Source organism: Phascolarctos cinereus, unplaced genomic scaffold (assembly GCF_003287225.1).
Source record: "Phascolarctos cinereus isolate Bilbo 61053 unplaced genomic scaffold, phaCin_HiC Scaffold_4;HRSCAF=312, whole genome shotgun sequence".
Taxonomy (NCBI): Eukaryota; Metazoa; Chordata; class Mammalia; order Diprotodontia; family Phascolarctidae; genus Phascolarctos; species Phascolarctos cinereus.
In genome coordinates this window covers 458,318,830-458,337,771 of record NW_027555847.1, presented here as the reverse complement: position 1 = coordinate 458,337,771, position 18,942 = coordinate 458,318,830, and the positions used below count along the sequence as shown (strand labels likewise).

Here is an 18,942-nt window from a genome sequence, read left to right as displayed (position 1 = left end):
AACCCTTTTTCTAGGCAAGGGCTATAAATTACAAAGATTCAAACAATAGGTAAGAATAGCTGTAATGCCCTGAAATTTAGCAAAAAAGTGAAAACTGATGAAAACTTTACAAGTTAGACATAGATCTAGAAGTCCATTTTAATCAATTTCTAAGTAAGGAGGATATTTGTGTCAATAATGACACTGTCAAAACATTCCTTACAAATAAAACTTATATTTTCTCTAGTAACAGCTACATGTAGTGCAGGTAGAATTACAGCAACTTCTCAATAAATGTGTTATTTTGTAAGATACAATCCCCAAGCAATGTCTGAAAGCAACATGCTGATGTGGTCCTAGCAGCTCGCACCCCAAATATGCCCCATGCTTTCTCTTCTCCAGGGTTTCTCTCTCTAGGTCCCTAGCCCTGAACATCATTCAGCTTTAAGGATAGGGGCAAGTGCATAACCTGATTAATCAGAAATGTGTCCAATAAAACAAATATCAATTTTGTCACAGGCATTTTTATTAACAGACCATTAGAAAAATAATCATGGTAGAGACCTGAAAAGGGGGAAAAAAAAGACATTAAAACTTACTCAAACACATTAGCTGAAATTAATATCACAGACTAAATATATCAGATGCAAGTAATTTTTTAAAAGGAAATAACCCATCAGTTAGAAATGTCTATCCTAGGGGGGGCAGCTAGGTGGTGCAGTGGATAGAGCACCGGCCCTGGATTCAGGAGGACCCGAGTTCAAATTCGGCCTCAGACACATAATACTTACTAGCTGTGTGACCCTGGGCAAGTCACTTAACCCCACTGCCTAGCAAAAACAAAAAACAAAACAGAAATGTCTATCCTTTAAGCACCGGACACTAAGCATAATCCATAAAAAATAATACAGCAGTCACAACCACCACCCTTTCAAATAAGACCACCTGACGTAATAATCTCTGCCCAACTAAACTAAATAAAAAATAAATAAAACTAAACAAGTTAACTTATTCACAGAAACTGAACTAAATATTCTTACTGGTTTCTGCCCCAAAGGTCTGAAACATAGCTCTCAAATCTAACCATCAATGTAATAAAACTGGAAGAAAAAAAAATTTCCTTGGGGCAGCTAGATGGCACAGTGGATGGAGCTCCAGCCTTGAAGTCAGGAGGACCTGAGTTCAAATCTGGCCTCAGACACTTGACACTTACTAGCTGTGTGACTGGGTGAGTCATTTAACCCCAGTGCCTAGCCAAAAAGAAAAAAAAATCCTCAAAATGCTTGAAACTCACCTTTAGTTCATTCTTCTAATAAGCCTGTTGATCTGGTCTTCCCTGTTACCAGCATCTCCACCTTCCACAAAATGTGTAGTCTTTTTCTTCATTCCACCTCGTGGAGAAGATAATTTGAAGGGCCACAGGAAGTTGTTGGCAGCTTTGAAGTGCTTGCCAACAGTGTAGATCTCATGGATCAAGTCCTCCATGCAGATAATTCCATATTTACCTGAAATTTTCTTGGGCTATTACTTTTATAAGCTATGATCCATTTATTCAAACATATGTTCATTGTTAGAGCTGTAGAATTCACTGGCTAAACCAACTCAAAACATATCATCTTACTGTAACATATAGGTAACAGGTCCAAATCTTAGTCTATTGGGAAGAGCACCAGATCATCAGACTAGGATTAGAATCCTGGTTGTGCTACCGTCACCCTGTAACAGTTGGGGGCAAGTGACTTCTCTTGCACACTTAATTTTGTCTTCTGTTAAATGAACCAATAAGAATAAACCTTCTTGCTCTAAATTATACAACAATCCCCCTAAATGGGCCAGACTTACCAAGAGATTTTGCAATAAGGGCATTATCCGTCAGGGCAATTCTTTGTTTCTTGATCTTGCCATAACCACGTTTGTAAATCAGGTCATTCACAGACTTCAGGTTTGGGTAACTAAAATAAAACAAAAAAATTAGGGGGGTGTATGTTATCAGTAAGGAATTATCTTATTAATATGAATGAAATTAAAACAGGAAGAACTCCTTACCCCCATGCAATGTATGGTTCTACAATCCTCAGCATGTTAATGGAAGCCTTGTTAAGCTTAACAAAAGTGCCATTGAAGATTTGGCGAAGACGAAGAAGCTGCAAAACTTTTCGGACCTTTGGGCTAACACCATTGATACTGGAGGGGGAAAAAAAGGATTAAAAAATTGATCAGGCTTTCACTTCCTTTAGTTCCTCATAATAAGAATAAAACAGTCATAGTCTTAAAGACTTAAAGACTCAGATGCAAGAATACATGCTTCAGTCCTATAAAGGCTTTTTCTGAATGTTTACTGAGCCAGGTAATCAAGTCACCTGGTATTGAAAGCTATGTATTTCATGAAAAAACTTAAACCAAACTCAGAACTCAACTTACCCTCTGATTCTGATCACAAAAGCTAACTTGGGTTCAGCAGGTACATAGTAGTTGCCAGCTTTGCGTGCCATTCTAGCCAGCCGGATTTCACTTCTGTACATCTGTCTGTACTCTTTATGGTAGGCTTTAGCTTTTTCATAGATAACTTTCCTCCGTATTTTACGAAGCTGAAAAAGAAACATCCACATTCAAATATGATTTCAAAATATTGACTGATAATACTATCACCCCAGTATCCAGGTGCTAAAAAAAAAAAATCACATTAGATCACATTGCTTAAGTAAATCTCAAGGAGATTCTCTCATCAGTCCAATCCCAAACTGTTGCTCAAGAACTTTGTCTCAATCCAAAAAAGTGAATATTAGCTCTATCTTCCAGGTGGTTAAGCAATGAAATGCCTTCCTTAAAATCAAAAGTGCTATGCTATTACCTTTTTTACAGCCATCTTCTTCTTTAGGCGTTTGGCCTTCAATATTGCAAAAGCCTTTCGCTTTTTCAAAAGGGATTCTGGAACAGATGGTAGCTTCTTCTTTTCTCTATATAAAAAAATAACAATAATCCTGACTAGTATTTCTCTTTCAAACAAATGAAATCTAATAATCCCAACACTAAATACAATTATATACTAAGGCACACAAGAAGATAGTATAATAATAAAGTATAAGAGTCTGAAGTCTGGAAGACCTGAATTCAAAACCAAACAAGACACTTAACTAGCTATGTGATCCTGGACAAATCAATAATAGCACCCACCTCCCAGGGCTGTAGTATCCAATAAGAATATTTGAGAAGAACTTGGCATATGGCAAACACTATAAAAACATTAGCCATTATTATTACTACTAATTCTTAAGTCTACTTTAGTATCACAGAATTTTTAGAGTTGAGGTCAGAAGTCCTCCAGTTGAACCCTCACTTGAAAAGGAAACCCCATTACAATAACTAACTTTTCTTGCACCTTTAAGGTTTGCAAACCACTTTACAGGTATCTCATCTTATCTTCACAAAATGCTGTAAGGTAGGTGTTATTATCCCCATTTATAGTTGAGGAAACTAAGGTCGAGAGGCTAAATGGTCGAAGAGTTGGTCAACATCTGAGCTATGTGAACCAGCTCTTCCTTAAACATGAGTGTAGCATTATTTCTGCAATACTCAAGTGGCAGGCCTTGGAACCGGGAAGACCCGAGGTCACCGCCTTCCCTCCAACATTACTGGCTATGCCACCCTGGATAAGTCACTTAACCTCTCACTGCTCTAGACAACAAACTTAAATCACCAGTCCAGTTCCTGTAACAGGTATGTTTTACCACAGATATGGAATCCCACACCAAAGACACGTTACTCCTTCAACTTCCTAGTATCCAATAAACACTATATTACTCATGTGCCAAGCACAAAAAGTTTAAGCACTGCCTTCAATTACTTACTCATTTCATCAAGGGAATATGTATATATAAACATATAACCATACAAGACTTAGAATATACAATAATATAGCAAGGGGATAAAAGGGAATGCTTGGAAATTACTACAAACTGAAGTCAAAAAGGCCTAAATTAAGTAACAGCAGCAAACGAAAAACCCAGAACTCATTTCTACCTGGATCCCTTCCAAACAAAAACAAAAAAGAATATGGCTCGTATAATTTCTGTCTCTCACAGACCTTATCTAAGCAGGGAACATACTGGATCCCAAGTGTAAGTGCCTACTATATGCACGCATTGAACGCTAATCTTTCATGAGAATATTTTGCAGGAACTTAATGGACTTAAGAGCACTGTGGCTCCGAGGAACGAACGCTCTGAACTTTAGGAAAGGGCCCAGGCGCTTCCAAACATGGGCCACGGCACGGCCCTCTGACCACAAGTCAAGAGCAAGGGGAAGATACTGGCGACCCCAGGCAGCGGCGGCGGCCGCAAAGAACCGGTGGCGCTGGGTCCGGGGAGCCCCTGAGGATCCGACCTCTGCCCCCGCAGGCCGGGCCCCCTCCCCGGCTTACTCCAATTCCTCCAGACACCTTCCCTCCCATTCACCCCCAGACGGCCCGCATCCCGGCCCGGTTTCGAAGGATCCCCCGTTCAAATGAAATTCAAATTACATGAATAAGAAACATAAAGCCCAGGCTACCGCCAGATCGACGGAATGAGGGCAGGGGGCCTCCATTCTCGAGGATGGAGAAGGATTCTCAAGAGAAACAGCGTTTACTTACTCTACGCCCGCCATGATTCCAGCCGGGAAAAGAGGAAGTAAGCGCCTGCGTACTGAACACTTAAAGACTTGGCAAGAGGTGGGGTCCTAAAATTATAGGTAGCTGAGGTAGAGCCTGAGTATGGGAGAGACAGATTAGATTGCTTTTGAAGGCGGAAATCAAAATTTCAAGTAGTATCTGGTTGGGGGCTCTTCTGACCATATTACGGAAGGAAACAGGTACTGGGGAAAAGAATACAACTAAACTTTTCCATTACAAGGCTAACATTTTTGTGTTATCCTACTTGGCAACATGAGGTCCTAAATCTACGTTTAGCATTCATTAACCGTGTTTGGGCAGGGAGTTTTCTACCTAGTTACTACTTGGGGAGAAAAAAAACACTCCCCTTCCTTTGAGCTACTTAGTGTCTCGGAAACTACACGTCCCAGTATGCCTTTCTCGCGTTTCTGCCCGCCGGACAGGAAGCACAGCATGCTGGGGACTGTAGGCAGATCCATGATTGGGATGATTAAGGCTACTACCCAGGTTCCATTTTAGGGATGGCGGCGATTAGGCATTGCTGCAGCGGATGTGTCTGTTACCGCCTCCCTAGCCCTGCCAATACTAGTCACAGACTCGGAAGGCTCCGGTGGAGCTCTGCCGAGGCCCTTCCTTCCCTCCTCACCGGCTGGCTGGGGTGTCCCCCTTAAGAGCCTGACCCAGGGCGGGGGCAGGAGCGAGCCTGGGCCAGGCCAGCTCGAGAAGCCGGTGTGGCTGGAAGGGGTCGGGGCCAGGGGGCCACGGAGGGGGATGGCGGTGGTGACTTCCATGTCGGGGGCTACCGGGCTGGACAGGCGAAGGCCGGGGCACCCCCTGGCGCGGGGCGTGAGCGGGGAAGGGAGGTGCGAGCTGGCTGAGCTGCTGCGGCCCGGGCCAGGAGAGGGGCTGCCCTGGCGCGGTGGCCGCTGCAGCGGGGCGGGCGGACTGGGGGCTGGGCCAGGGTGGGGGGCGGGGTGCGCCGTGGGGGGAGGGGGAAGGAGGGAGGGAACGAGGGGGGGGGGGAGGGAAGGAGAGCTGCTGGCTGCCGCCGCCGCCGCTGCCGCCGCCGCCGGCTTTTCCCCGTCCCGGTTTATATAGCGCAGAGCGTGGAGCCCGCTCAGTGTGCGCGGGCAAGCCTGCGAGTTGCAAGCTGCGCTTCGCTCCGGACTCCCGGTGCCCGAGTGACAGCCGCGGAGCTGAGAGGGGAGCGAGGGGGTGGGCGACACGAGACCTCTGGGGGGCCTGGCAGGTACTGGGGGTGCTTCAAGCCGTTGGGCTGCTCCTGCCTCCGGAAAGGACTGGCCACTTTCTCCAGTCGCTCCTCCGTACCCCGCTCTTTAAACTTGGGTTAAGTTGACAACTCCTCCGGCCGGCTTGCGGGTCCCGGCTCGCAGCTCTTGCGGGGCCAGGGCTGTGCGGCCGCTGCCGCCGCAGCCGCAGCAGCAGCCACAGCAGCAGCTGGAAGCATGAGGGCAGCTTAACGTGTGGCTGTCACCGCAGCTAGACCCGGCGCCCAGGCAGCGACCGGAGCCTGGCCGAGCGCTCCCAGGCGGGCGACTAGCCAGCAGGAGGCGGCCCAGGGGCGACTGCACCGCCCTGGGGGGGCAGCAGCGCCTAACTGGGCAAGGGGGTGGCACAGCCGAGGGCGTGCAGCAGCCTCTGGAGCAGCAGCCGCGCTCCGGTCCCCCCGAAAGTCAGGGAGGCAAGTTAGGGGGAGGGAGGAGTTAGGTGTGGGGTCTTTCCTCGGGTCCTTCCTTCCCTCCCCCGGGAACTCCTCGGGCTCAAAGGAGGGCGGCACTCGGCCACCTCCCGGGGCAAGGAGCCAGGAGGGTCCCGCAGCGGCTCAGCTGCAGGAAAGCCAAAAGGCCAGGGTCGGTCGGTGCGGGTGCTACGGGTGCTGCTGCTGCCGCCGCCGCCGCGGCGGGTGCAGGGCTGGGCTGGGCGTCGCGATGAATATCCTAGTGGAGTTCTTCGTGGTCGCTTTCAAAGTGCTGTGGGCTTTCGTGCTGGCCGCAGCCAAGTGGCTGGTGCGGCCCAAAGAGAAGAGCGTGGCGGGACAGGTGTGCCTGATCACCGGGGCCGGCAGCGGCCTGGGCCGCCTCTTCGCCCTCGAGTTCGCCCGGCGCCGGGCTCTGCTGGTACTGTGGGACATTAACACCCAGAGCAACGAAGAGACGGCGGGCATGGTGCGCCACATCTACCAGGACCTGGAGGCAGCTGATGCGGCTGCCCTGCAAGGTAACCCGAACCGACACCCCGTCCTCCCCATCACCCCCTGCTGAAGGCTGTGACAGCACTGTATGGTCCATGCCTCCCTCTAGGGAGAGAAAATGGATCTGAACTAGAGTCCTGCCCAATTGCCCCGTCCGGAAAAGTGAATATAATTTGCCTAGAGGATAAAGCAACTACGTATTTGATCATCTCACAGTATTAAGAAGGAGAAAATGTGCTGCAATCTGAGAACAAAACTGGTGTGTTAATTGGATCTCATTTAGTTCCTAAGGAAAGAATAGGATTAGCAGAGCTCTCTACACACTACTAAGAGAGACTTACTACAAAGTGCTTAGGGTCTAAGGAGAATTTCTCACACCCATATGCCATGGGAAGAGTACTTATTGTTGGGAAGTTGTTCTGATTGTAGGTATCTAGTCCGCTACAGTGTAGCATCATGCCTTATTATATTGCAATCCTAGAAGCTTGATCTAGGGACAGGATTAATTGCATTGTAACTGCACAGAAAAATGTTCAAATTGTTTCACTAAAGATAACGCACATACGTGCATATATGCGTGTATATACACACGCAATATATATTACCAAATGATTGAAAATCACTTTAGATTGAGCCTCATTTTTGGAATCTCTTCTACTTTTGGTAACCCCAGGGAAAGTGCAGCATTATATACAATAGCTGTTCTTAAATTTGGTCATTTTTTAAAAGGAATTAAAGCCCACCTTAAACTCAGTTCTTGGTCTAGAAAACTTGATATTGAATTTTTTTAAGAGATAGTTCATTTCAAAGAAAGGCATAATCAGATACTTCCCCTCCCCTTCAAGGAAATGTACAACATTTAGCCATCAAAATTAGATACTGAATTTTTCAAAAATATGAATTGAGCTGCTTTTTATGCCAAGAAAAGTAAAGTACAAAATGTAACTTTAAACATTAAATTGTTAATATTTGAGGGCATAAAATCTAGGTTGTATCCTTGTTTGTGGAGAAGGCCTAATGAATAAATGAGGATTTATTTAATAAATGAGAGTTATGTAGTTAAGTGTCATTTATCCAGAAATTAGCATATGGAAGCTTCATATTCACCTGAAACGTTGGCATGTGCAGGGGCATCTTTTTGAGAGGTTGGTTTCTCTTTTAAATAAGACTAATTAATTCCCCTTATGATAATCAGTTTCTAAATGGCACATGTGAGACATTTAGATTACAAACTAATTTTTTTCTTCTTGATCTTGAAGTGAGTTTCTATTTTGAAGAACTTTGTATTGGTTGTGAAAGAGAAGGAAAGAAGAATGCAAAGAGATTTTGTTCCTCACCACCACTAGTTCCCAGGAAAGGGGAGGGGGAGAAACTTTCTGGGATGAAGTCAGTTGTTTCCAGGTGTTTTTAGATCCCAGTAAGCTGTTTTCATATAGTTCAGGGTATTGAACCTTATTGCAGATGGTGTGGGGTTTATTCTGGCTTGTATTGTACTTGTCACAATTATGTTGCTTTTTCTTAAGTAAGAGTATCCAGTAAATTGCTGTAATTCTTCAAGACTGTGGGGGGAGAAAAGCAGCTGTAACTTTAATAATTGGCAAACTTTTTGTTTATAGAAATTGTAGCTTGTTGTAGTATTTTTGCTTTGTGTGATCTTTTGTCGTAATACCACTCCAGTCACTTTTCCCCCCTCCTTGTTCCATTCTTTTCCCTCATCTGTATTCCTGAGAACAGCTGGAAATGGTGAGGAGGAAGTTCTACCTCCCTGCAACTTACAGGTTTTTACCTACACCTGTGATGTGGGAAAAAGAGAGAATGTCTACCTGACAGCTGAAAGAGTCCGGAAGGAAGTTGGAGAGGTGTCAGTCCTGGTTAATAATGCTGGTGTGGTGTCTGGGCATCATCTCTTGGAATGTCCTGATGAGCTTATTGAGAGAACCATGATGGTCAATTGCCATGCGCATTTCTGGGTAAATATGAACATGCTTGATTTATGTCTTTTTTTTCCTTTTGTGGGATGATTGGGAGGGAGGGAAGATCTTGGTACATAGCTAGCAACTATAATAACACTTTGTCACTATAAAACAGCCTTACAAATAATTACTTGCTTGTAATACTTCTGCATTAGTGTCAACATTTAATATTTATACAAGAATGTTGGCTTAGTTTGTTTTACAAACTGATTACCTAAAGAGAAGAAAGAGGTCTTCATTAACATTGTACATTTTTGCAAGGTTGCCATAAAAGCAAGCAGGTATAAATGAAATGTTGGTACTATGTTTTTTCTTCATGTTAAATTTGTGTAAGAGTAATATTTTTGTTCTTATACACTTCTAAAGTTTGTTTCAACCATGCACATCTACTTGATTGGTCATGTATATATCTACAGTTTGCCTGAGATTCTGAGATCAGCATTTGTGACTCAGTGGGGAACCATTCTGTCTGTCAGAGCCATCCTGTCAGACAGTTAACACTGATTGAGCATCTACAGGGTACATGGCACTGTACAGCACCAGGGGTAGCCCATCGACTTCTTCTTCCACCCCTGATGATCTGAGGTCACAGCAACTTTGAAAATGTTCCATGTGTAAGCATAGAGGTCATCTGTATTCTGGCAGTTAGTTACTATTGCAAGGTAGGGGACAGGACAAGCCAAGCATTTTCAAAGCAGTCATAGCTCCTAACCAACAGAGGGCTGCTGCAGCATCTGAGGAAGTAATAGAAGGAATTCTACTTCCTCTGCTTCCATTAGGCTAACCCTGAAATATCTTAGTGGTCCTTGTTTTCCATAAGCACCCAAGGTGGAAGATTAACTAGGAGCAACATAGTTCAGGACACTAAAAGACTTGATTTCTGCTTTCTTTCTGACTGTTGCTTTTCTTTCCATCCTTTTCTGACAGTTATAATTTAGGGAAGAAGGTGAGGGGATGTAGGACTTCGTACCTCTTTTCCAGGTGGATAAGGCTTATAATAAAATATGACAAAGAATTTTCTTTCCTGATAGGGCACATTAAAATCATTAATTTCTTATAATAACTACTTGAAAAACTATGTCTTTGGAAATGCCTGCCATGGACTATCCTGGATTCATTCGTCAGTTAAGGGATATGTGTTTGTGTCTGTGGAAAGATATATACACATACATACACACACATATATACATATATTTTTAGATATATAATTTCTGTTTGTTTTATAGAGATGAACATTTAGGTGACTTTTATATTAATGTTGCAAAAAAAATTAACGAGATTCCTTTTTTTGTACATTTCTTAAATGAGGCAAGGCAAAATTATTACCAGTTAAACCATAGCTCTAGTCTACAGCATAGCTGGTAAAAGAGAAATGATCCTAGGCCAAGCTGTAAACTTTGAAGGAAAGTAGCAGGGGAGGGAATACGGAGAGGCAAAAGAATATTTGAAGAGGTGGTACACAACTAACCAAAAGTTCTATTAACAGTATTTACACAGGATTTCCAACAATGTATTTTGTAATCTAATTTTAAGTAAACCAAAGTACTGCCATTTGGGATAAGAGGATTTCACAGACTGCAAAAAAGACACAAACTTTAAAGAATAACACATGAAGCTGCTTTGGTCTGCACTTGAATTGAGTTAGATGTGCTTTTATGCCGCAGGGAAAGATACAATGAATAAATAAATTAGAATAGGACGGGATACTCAATCGGTTAGTAACCAGCCATAGTTAAGATTAGAATTGTTCTTTAACCTTTGAGGTGATGCAAGAATGTTTCATAACCATTAACTTGAATGATCACTAAAGACTGAAATGCAATCTATCTTTTTGCTGTTTTAGTGTGTCATTATATTGTAAAGCTTTAAAAATTTCAAATACGTTGTTGAAATATATACCCTAAAGGAACCCCATAAAACCTGCTTAACAGTAGTCAATATCCCCTAGACTAGGGACTTTCATACTCTTGGCTATGAAAATGCACCTAAATTGAAATTGTAATTCGATGTTTGTCTGCAATGTGGAAAAATTGAATCAAATATTTAATTGTAAAAAGTACACTTAGACTGAATTTATGCATTAAGCAGGAGAATATTGGCTTTCTAGAATTCTTGATGTTCTGGATGTTGCTTAACTACAGAATTTAGGAGTTCTTGGAAGCTTTGTCAATTATGACATCACTTCATATTAAAATATGGGAGGCTCCTGAATTCTCCAGCTGTTTTTGCCTTAGGCATCTAAGCTAAATAAATTCTTTTCAATATTGAGTCAGCTCATTATAAAGATGCCCTTTCCAAATTCTTGTAGTCTTTTAATCTTTCAAGTGAAAGCTGAGCTCTATCAATTTAAAATTCTGAAACAAAACTTTGCAGTGTATTTAGTTTTAAATGTTATCAACCTTAGTGCCACTAGAACTCAACTTAATACAAGTCATGATTCCTCTTATAGTACCAAGATGTGGGTAGCTTCTGAAGGTATGCTCAAAGGTGCTGGTTTCAATCCAGAATGATCAGTGGCATCTCTTCTTTCTTCTATATTTGGGCTTGGGAAGGGAGTAGATACAATTGAAATGGGGAAAGGGGTGGAATTGTAAGAGTAAGTTTGTTTCAAAAAGTGAACCAGCCAGACAAAAGCTGCATATGCCATTTGACCAGGTGATCTTAACCCTGCTTCTGAATGCAAGTATCTGCCTTTACAGGGATAACTCATAGTCTGGATCCTGAGTCAGAGATCATATACATATATAGTCATACACAGTAAAACAAAGTCATTATGGAGACTTGTCTATTCAGTCCACAGAAAATAGCCATGACTTTCTGGCCTCTATACCATGGCTCACACCATTCCTCCTAGCTGAAATAGCTTGAGTTGGTTCTTTAAAGGAATTGTATAACCTGGATTAAAAAAGGAAGGAAAAGGGAAGGGTGGGTATCTTCTATCTAGCGTCTATAGAAATGCTTCTAGCTAGCATTTCTGCTTAGCTTTTTCTGTATCTTTCCTGCTTTCCCAATTAGCTTGCAAACTACTTTGAGACAGAAACTGGGTCCTGTGCATCTTTGTATCCTCATTTCCTTGCCACCGAGTAGATGCTCAATAAGTTTATGTTGGTATGGTCTACTCTAGACCATTGTTCAGGTTTTTAAAGAAAAATAATTTTCTATTAGGAGAAAATCTTATATACTCCCATATTCTTAAATTTGAAAAGGTAAGCATTTCTTTAGACCAACAGTCAACACGCATTTATTAAGTTCCTATTGTATGCTGGACACTAACAGTTGTATAAATTTTATAGTATTTCAAAACTAGGGTTCAGTGAAGGTCTACCATTAAATGTTATAGAGTATGGAGCCAATGCAAAAAAATAGAAATCTTGGCTTTGTTTCCTTTTTGTTATTATATCCTTTTGCCATTTCCTTGCCTTACTGCTCCCACCAGTAATAATAGTATATTTTTTGTTACAAATATTCTGTGATTACCATGGCAATTGGTATTTAATTTAGCAGTTTAAATAGCCAACGTGGTACTACCACATTGTCTGTGACTTGACTCAGCTGCCTAATATCAAACAGAGGAGTCAGTGCCGTGGTCTGTCCCTTCCTGGGTCATTTGCCATTTATCTGATGTTGGACATTTTAAAGATTGATGGTGCTAGACTTTGGGATTCTTACAAGTCTGTTATATGACTTTACATCTGCCAGTGTTATATTCCCATTGGCAGCTTTCCCAGTAACCTTCTTTTGGTCAGCATTCAAAAAGTGATGGATTTTGGGTAGATTCTAGCCAGCATAATCTGTTGGGAAACAATTTAAGGTTATCATGAGACCCTGGACACTGTACATTAGCTAATATTCTTTAACTTTGGTACAAGTATTACTGGAATGTATCACTTTGGGTTTTTCTTTGCTTCATTGGGACACAAATGCTTGAAATAAACTTTCACTGTTTTGAATATGGAAAGGTTTCTGAGTATGGGATCTGCAAATCTGTTTTCTTATTCTCCAAATTATTATTGATATCTTTGTAAGAGGTGGGAAAATCTGCTCTTCCTAGGAGCAAGCTAGCCAGTGTTTATCTGAAGATTCTTTTTGGCCAAAAGACAACATCTGGCCTTTCTACAAGAGCAAATTGATCCTTGAATAACCAAAAGGGGGAAGCAAAAGCATTTAACTCTAGTCCTTTTATGTTCTGTAGGAATTTTGCATGGTAAAAGACTAAATCTGTCAAAAAGCTAGTCAGTAATTTACTTCTATTGACATGGTAGGCAGACAAGATAATTGGTAGTTAATTAATAGTCCACTTAACTTAAAAGGTTTCACAGTTTTAAAATAGTAATTACTGAATTAGGCATTTATATCCAAATGTCTAAAGCCTATTTAGGTAAAATCCATTCAGAAAAGTAAAAGCAAGGTTTGAGTAATGAAGCACTTAAGGACATTAGTGCTACTACTGTACCTAGTATTAAATGAATGGTCCCTGATCATTAATATTTTCCAAGTTCTTGTGTGATTTACCTGATTTTAATCACAAGTATACTATCCCATGGTTATAAGGAACCCAGTTTTCTTTAAACTTAAGATAGAAATCACATTCGTACAGGTAATGAATAATCATTTTAGATAATCAAATGAATAATCATTTTAGGTGCTTTGAACATTTTTTTATGTTAATATTAAGGATTTTAAGGCCTGGTATGTTATAGAATTTTGCTGTTGAGAGAGCCCTCAAGAATTATTTAGCTTAACCCCTCCTCATTTTACAGGTGGGAAAACTGAGACCTATGGAGGTTAAATAATTTTACTGAGATCATGGTGTGTTGCACAGCATTATTTATCTATAAGCATAACTGCTAGGAGACTGAATTTATGACTTCTTCAAAAGGAGATTTAGATGCATCTTTGGAAATTTTAGACTTATTAGGTAATGATGGTTCATTCTGCCATTTTCTTCATAGGCTTTCATTTTTAAATGCATATTTAAACAAAATTACAAGAGCGTGTCTAAGTTGGACTGAGTTGAGCTGAGGAGTAGGACTTTGGTGGTTTACCAATAAATATTACTGACTTGTCCTGTGAAGTACAGCATTATATGTACAAAGTAACTGAACACAGGGAGTTGTTCTCCCTTTAATATACATTTCTATTAATTAGTAGTTTTGTACTCTTGTGGGATGTGCTACTTTTCTGACTTCCTACAAGAAATTTTTCATTATTTCTCATTTTTCTTTATTTCCCTTTGTTTGTAGTTAGAGTTTGATGTGTGCATTGCAGGCATTATCCATTCTGTTCCCAAGAGGTGGCTAATCTGTAGAAAAAGTCAGAGGAAGTGTTCTTGAACTTATACTAAAAATTACATTGGTTGAATAGCTTTTTCAAAATGATTACTCCTAAATAGTGCTCAACAGTTCATTAGCAGTTCATTAGTCTGACACTTTGGACTTTCTGACAATATTCTCATTTTTTTTCCCTAACTTAAATTTTCTTTCTAATTGACACAGCATCTGATGTTTGTATTTTCTCTTGAATTAGTATTTGGTCCTATGAATAAATCTAAATTTGTATTCTATTAGGCATTTTAACCCTTGTCAAACTAACCCAATTTGTGATTTGATTTTTTTCCCCCAGTACTAAATCTCCTTTTCTCTTTAAGATATTTGTTGGGTTGTCAGGGTCTGGGGTTGTTTGCTTGGTTTTAGAATGTTAGTAATAGAATCAGAAAATGTTTGCTCTGGGTTTCACTGAAATTTTTAATTTTATATTCAAAATTAAAATAATATATAGGTCAGCAACTTTCATGTTTGAGAATAATTCAGATAGGGGTGAAAGCAAAAATAAGTTAATTGGAATGGTTAATGGACATGGATAATCTGTTCTGACAGTTATGCGATAGAAGTCAGGTATAGAAAAATGTATTTTAAACTTATACTAATGATAATATACCTTGGATAGTTTTTTTCAAAAGGAGGAGGATAATGCCCATAATCCCAGAAGACGCATAATAATTTAGGCTCACAACTTGCATCCAAATAAAATTCCACTAGGGGGAGTGTAGTCAGGGTGAATTTACATTTGCATACATTTCCTTCCACTCATGTATGTACCTGCTGTCTCTCTCTGAGACTCATTCAGTTTGTCTTTTTGGTTCCAAATAGTTTAATATTCTAGTAGCATTTAAAAGAAAAAGTAAAGTTCCTTTCAGTGGCCTAATTCAGTGTTTTGAACTTAAAAATTCAACACTATGCACCTTGATTTTATTCTGTCTAGGTTTAATTAGTGATTTCTTATAAAAGGTAGTAAAGGCTACCAGTTAAGTATTCAGTTCTATTCAGAGGGAGTTCTCTCCCCTGGTCTTCTTCACAATTTCATGGAGTTCCTTCTGGGAGGAGGCTATTTGTTATGATAATATTAAAGTACATTTGTATATCATTTTAATGTTTGCAAAGCACTTTACACATATTATCTCACTGGATCCTTACAATAACCAAGTGAAATTATAATCCCCAAGCTTAGAAAGCTGAAATGACTTACCCATATTCCAATAGCTAGTAGTAAGCATCAGAGGTGGGATTCAGCTGCCTTGAATCCAAGTCTTTTACCCTGTCCACAGTGCAAGACTGCTCCTCATTAACATAGATTATCATAAGATGTCAGTTGAAAAGGCCCTCAGGTTTGAAGTTAAGGAATTCCAAGCTTTATGAAATGAAGCACCTGGTGGCAAAGGCAAGATCAGTTGTATAACCTTTTCTTCATATAGCTGAAGTGAAATGGAGGAGTAGGTCACTGGAATTGAGTAAATCAAGAAAGCGGAAATTAGGGTAGCTGAGGGGTCATTAGTGTATGTTGAAGTCACCTGACATGAAGACAAAACTTAGCTGAAGAAACTGAACAAGGCACTGACCTCATTGAGGAAGGAAAGAGAATGTTCTGGAATTTGATAGGTAAAAGTTACAAGGACTTGGATCATGGGATAAATTTGAATAGCATGAACCTCAAAGGAGATGTTGCTGAGTGATGATGCTAGAAGGGGAGTCAGGAAGTGGCAATGGGGAGAACAAAGAGTGTTCTGACTTCCACTATGACTAATGGGGAAGAGGGGTATGAGAGAAAGTATACTCATTAACATTTATCAGTATCCCCTGCCTCTTTCTCTGAGTAGAAATTAGGTTGAAGGGATGGGGAGTGCTATACTTTTCATTCTAGGCTTCATGTTTAGATCCTGGTGACCTTTATCTGTTTGCCTTTTGGCAATTTTTCCTAATTATCCTCTTTTTTTTTCCTCTTTCCTTCTCTAGTTCAACCCAGATAACCTTTCCTTAATATAGGGAATGTAGGAACATCTCCTTCCCAGTCAAAACGGGGAACAAAAGAACAATCTCCCATTTCCTTAAGCCAAAAGGTACAGTATCAGACTTGGTGTCCTTGGTCCTTAATTCTTGCCTGGACCTTAATCGTTCCAGCCCTTTGTGAGTTGAACCTCTAGGCCACTGTAACCAAAAATAAAAAAATTTTTAAAAAAGAGAGAAAAAGGGAATACTTTAGAGATCGTTTGGTCTAACCCATGCTTCTACAGCATCTTTACACACACACACACACACACACACACACACACACACACACACACACACACACACGCACACACATATATATGTCCCAAAAGGGTCTCAGGACTGTCTTCAGTTCAGCTGTTGAAAGTCTATTTAAGTGTGGATAGAAATTAGGCACATATTTTACCTACAGTCAAGTGGCCTTGGAAAGTCACCTTTTGTCATCAATTCACTTAACATTTTGTAGTGTTGTCCTGTGGAGATCAAGTCAGACTTACTTTTACATACTCCTCTAGCCCATTTTAAATTAAATCCCTTTTATTAGCATTTTTTTACCTTTTTGAAACAAAATCCTTCAGTCTTATATAACTTTATTTTAATCTTAAGGATTCATTTTTCTTTCTTTTTTTTGCCTTTTTGGTGAGGCAGTTGGGGTTAAGTGACTTGCCCAGGGTCACACAGCTAGTAAGTATCATGTGTCAGGTCAAATTTGAACTCAGGTCCTCCTGACTCCAAGGCTGGAGCTCTAAGGGATTCATTTTTCTAACAGTTCTCTTAGAGAGGCATATAGTCTAACTCTTTTTCATTTTTTTGTCTATAGTCTGCCAAAATATCTAGTTCACAACTTTTAGGGACTGCCTTTCTGCATGGTCCAAGCTTAAAGTAGCACAATACAGGGAAATAATTGAATAATTATCATAAAAACTTTCAACACTCTGCACCAAATGCTGCTAGAATATGTTAACAAAGGAAGAAAATTACTGGAGAAGCTTGGAGTTATGTCACAGAATGTGACACATACTGTTAGCCCAATTGACAAGTCACTTATAAGGAATTCATATTTGGAAACGAAACATTATTAGATTGTTGAGACTACCAAGAGAATAGAATGTAAAAATGTTGTAACTTTCACAGAAGCATTTTAGGTATGTTGTCAGAAATGCAATGTTAGCAATATTGTTTCACTTCCATTTGTCACAAGGATGTGAAATTATCTTTGCGGCAAATAATTTACTAGTGGACTCCAAATAGTGAATTACTGAGTTCTTCTGAATATTAACATTATATAACTTAGTATCAATTTAAATGACAGAGCCCAAAATAACACTTTTCTTCAAATAAATGCAATGGGGAAATACTTGCATTATAATTTACATAAGCATGTGGGTACTTTAAGGATATTAAATTCAAAACAATTGCCTCAAATTTTGCTTCCTATGAATTGGCAATTAACATACTGCTTCCCTTATTGAAAATTTTGAATGGGATCTTTTCTGTAGGTGAATTAGATGTAGAAGAATAGAGAAGCATGAGATATTAGCTTACATATGAAAATTTTCTTTACTGATTTTTGGATTCCTTGATACTTAATGAACAACATAACTTTTGTTCCAGCAATTTTTAGTTGCTACCTTTTGGCTTTTAAATCACCTTCATTTCCAGATATGTCTCCCCAGAGAGTCAATTTTTATAATAAAGAAGTAAAAGACTGGATGAGATGCATCAGGAACAGTTAAGAAAAGATGCATTGCCATTGAAGAAATGTCTGTTCTCTCATAGTTATCGAGATTGTTGCTAGAAGGAGTTGGGAGATTTTATACTAACAGCTTCTAGAAAACTTTTTCTAGGCTTCCCACTATAATAGTAAGCATCCATGCTACATGCCAGCATAACTACATTTGCCTATTTCCAAGGAAGGCCCTCCCATTTCTAAATGTCTAATACATTGTTCAGTTAAAACATTAGCTAAAGAATTCTTTTTCATCATAGTGTTCATTTCAGTTCATGTGGTTTCCATTTCTTTTTTTTTCCTTCCTTTTTTTTGGCAGCTGGGGAGCAGTAGAGACCAGACCTATGATTTGATACAGGAGAGAAGCTTGTTCTATCCAAACAGATCTTCACCTTCATCAGCAAGCATTTGTTTTGAGCCCTGCTGTGTGCCAGGCACTGTGCTAAAAGTCTGAGAGAGTTGTCCCACACACTCAGAGGTTAAGTAATTTACCCAGTCACATAACCAATGCAGTCTAGAAGTTGGAAATGAAAATTAGGCAGGCTACAGAAGTATATTGAACTGCTGTCAGGAATCAGTCAACATGCATGGCCCCAACCCCCTCCAAATACCTGTAAAAAATGGCTTTAAACAAGCATGCTTCACTCACTTACTTTAGGCCAGTTCCTGGGCTAGGTGCTGATAAAAGTGAAACAGTCCCTGCCCTCCACGAAATTACAGTCTAGCAAGGGAAGAAAACGTGTAGGTATAAAAGAATATACCAGGGGCAGCTCAGTGGCACAGTGGATAGGGCACCGGCCCTGGAGTCAGAAGGACCTGAGTTCAAATCTGGCCTCAGACACAAAACATTTACTAGCTGTGTGACTCTGGGCAAGTCACTTAACCCCAATTGCCTCACCAAAAAGAAAATAATAATAAATAAAAGAATATTCCAGATAGTTTGGTTGGGGTAGGTGGGAAGCATTGACAGTGGAGAAATCAGGAAAAGCTTCATGTTAAAGCTAGTACTTGAACTGAGCCTTGAAGAAAGCTAGGAATTCTGAAAAACAGGTGAAGGAGTGCACTTCAGGAATTGAGGA

The 18,942-nt window shown here is 40.3% G+C and overlaps 2 protein-coding genes across 2 annotated transcripts in view; one reads left to right on the top strand and one right to left on the bottom strand.

Moving 5' to 3' along the window:
* Window positions 1-483: 483 nt before the first annotated feature.
* Window positions 484-4,714, bottom strand: RPL7 (ribosomal protein L7). The gene is made up of 7 exons (XM_020971021.2): window positions 4,610-4,714; window positions 2,831-2,936; window positions 2,401-2,567; window positions 2,026-2,163; window positions 1,822-1,931; window positions 1,274-1,484; window positions 484-543 (listed from the first exon to the last, which is right to left on the bottom strand). The coding sequence occupies exons 1-6, from the start codon at window positions 4,621-4,623 to the stop codon at window positions 1,276-1,278; spliced, it is 744 nt and encodes a 247-aa protein (XP_020826680.1). The 5' UTR covers window positions 4,624-4,714; the 3' UTR covers window positions 484-543; window positions 1,274-1,275.
* A 954-nt stretch (window positions 4,715-5,668) lies between these two features.
* RDH10 (retinol dehydrogenase 10) overlaps window positions 5,669-18,942 on the top strand; it is a 36,577-nt gene continuing 23,303 nt past the window's right edge. Inside the window, exons 1-2 of the mRNA XM_020971020.2 lie at window positions 5,669-6,865; window positions 8,574-8,809. Coding sequence (XP_020826679.1) covers window positions 6,577-6,865; window positions 8,574-8,809 — 525 coding nt within the window. The 5' untranslated portion in view covers window positions 5,669-6,576. The remainder of the gene's footprint in view (window positions 6,866-8,573; window positions 8,810-18,942) is intronic.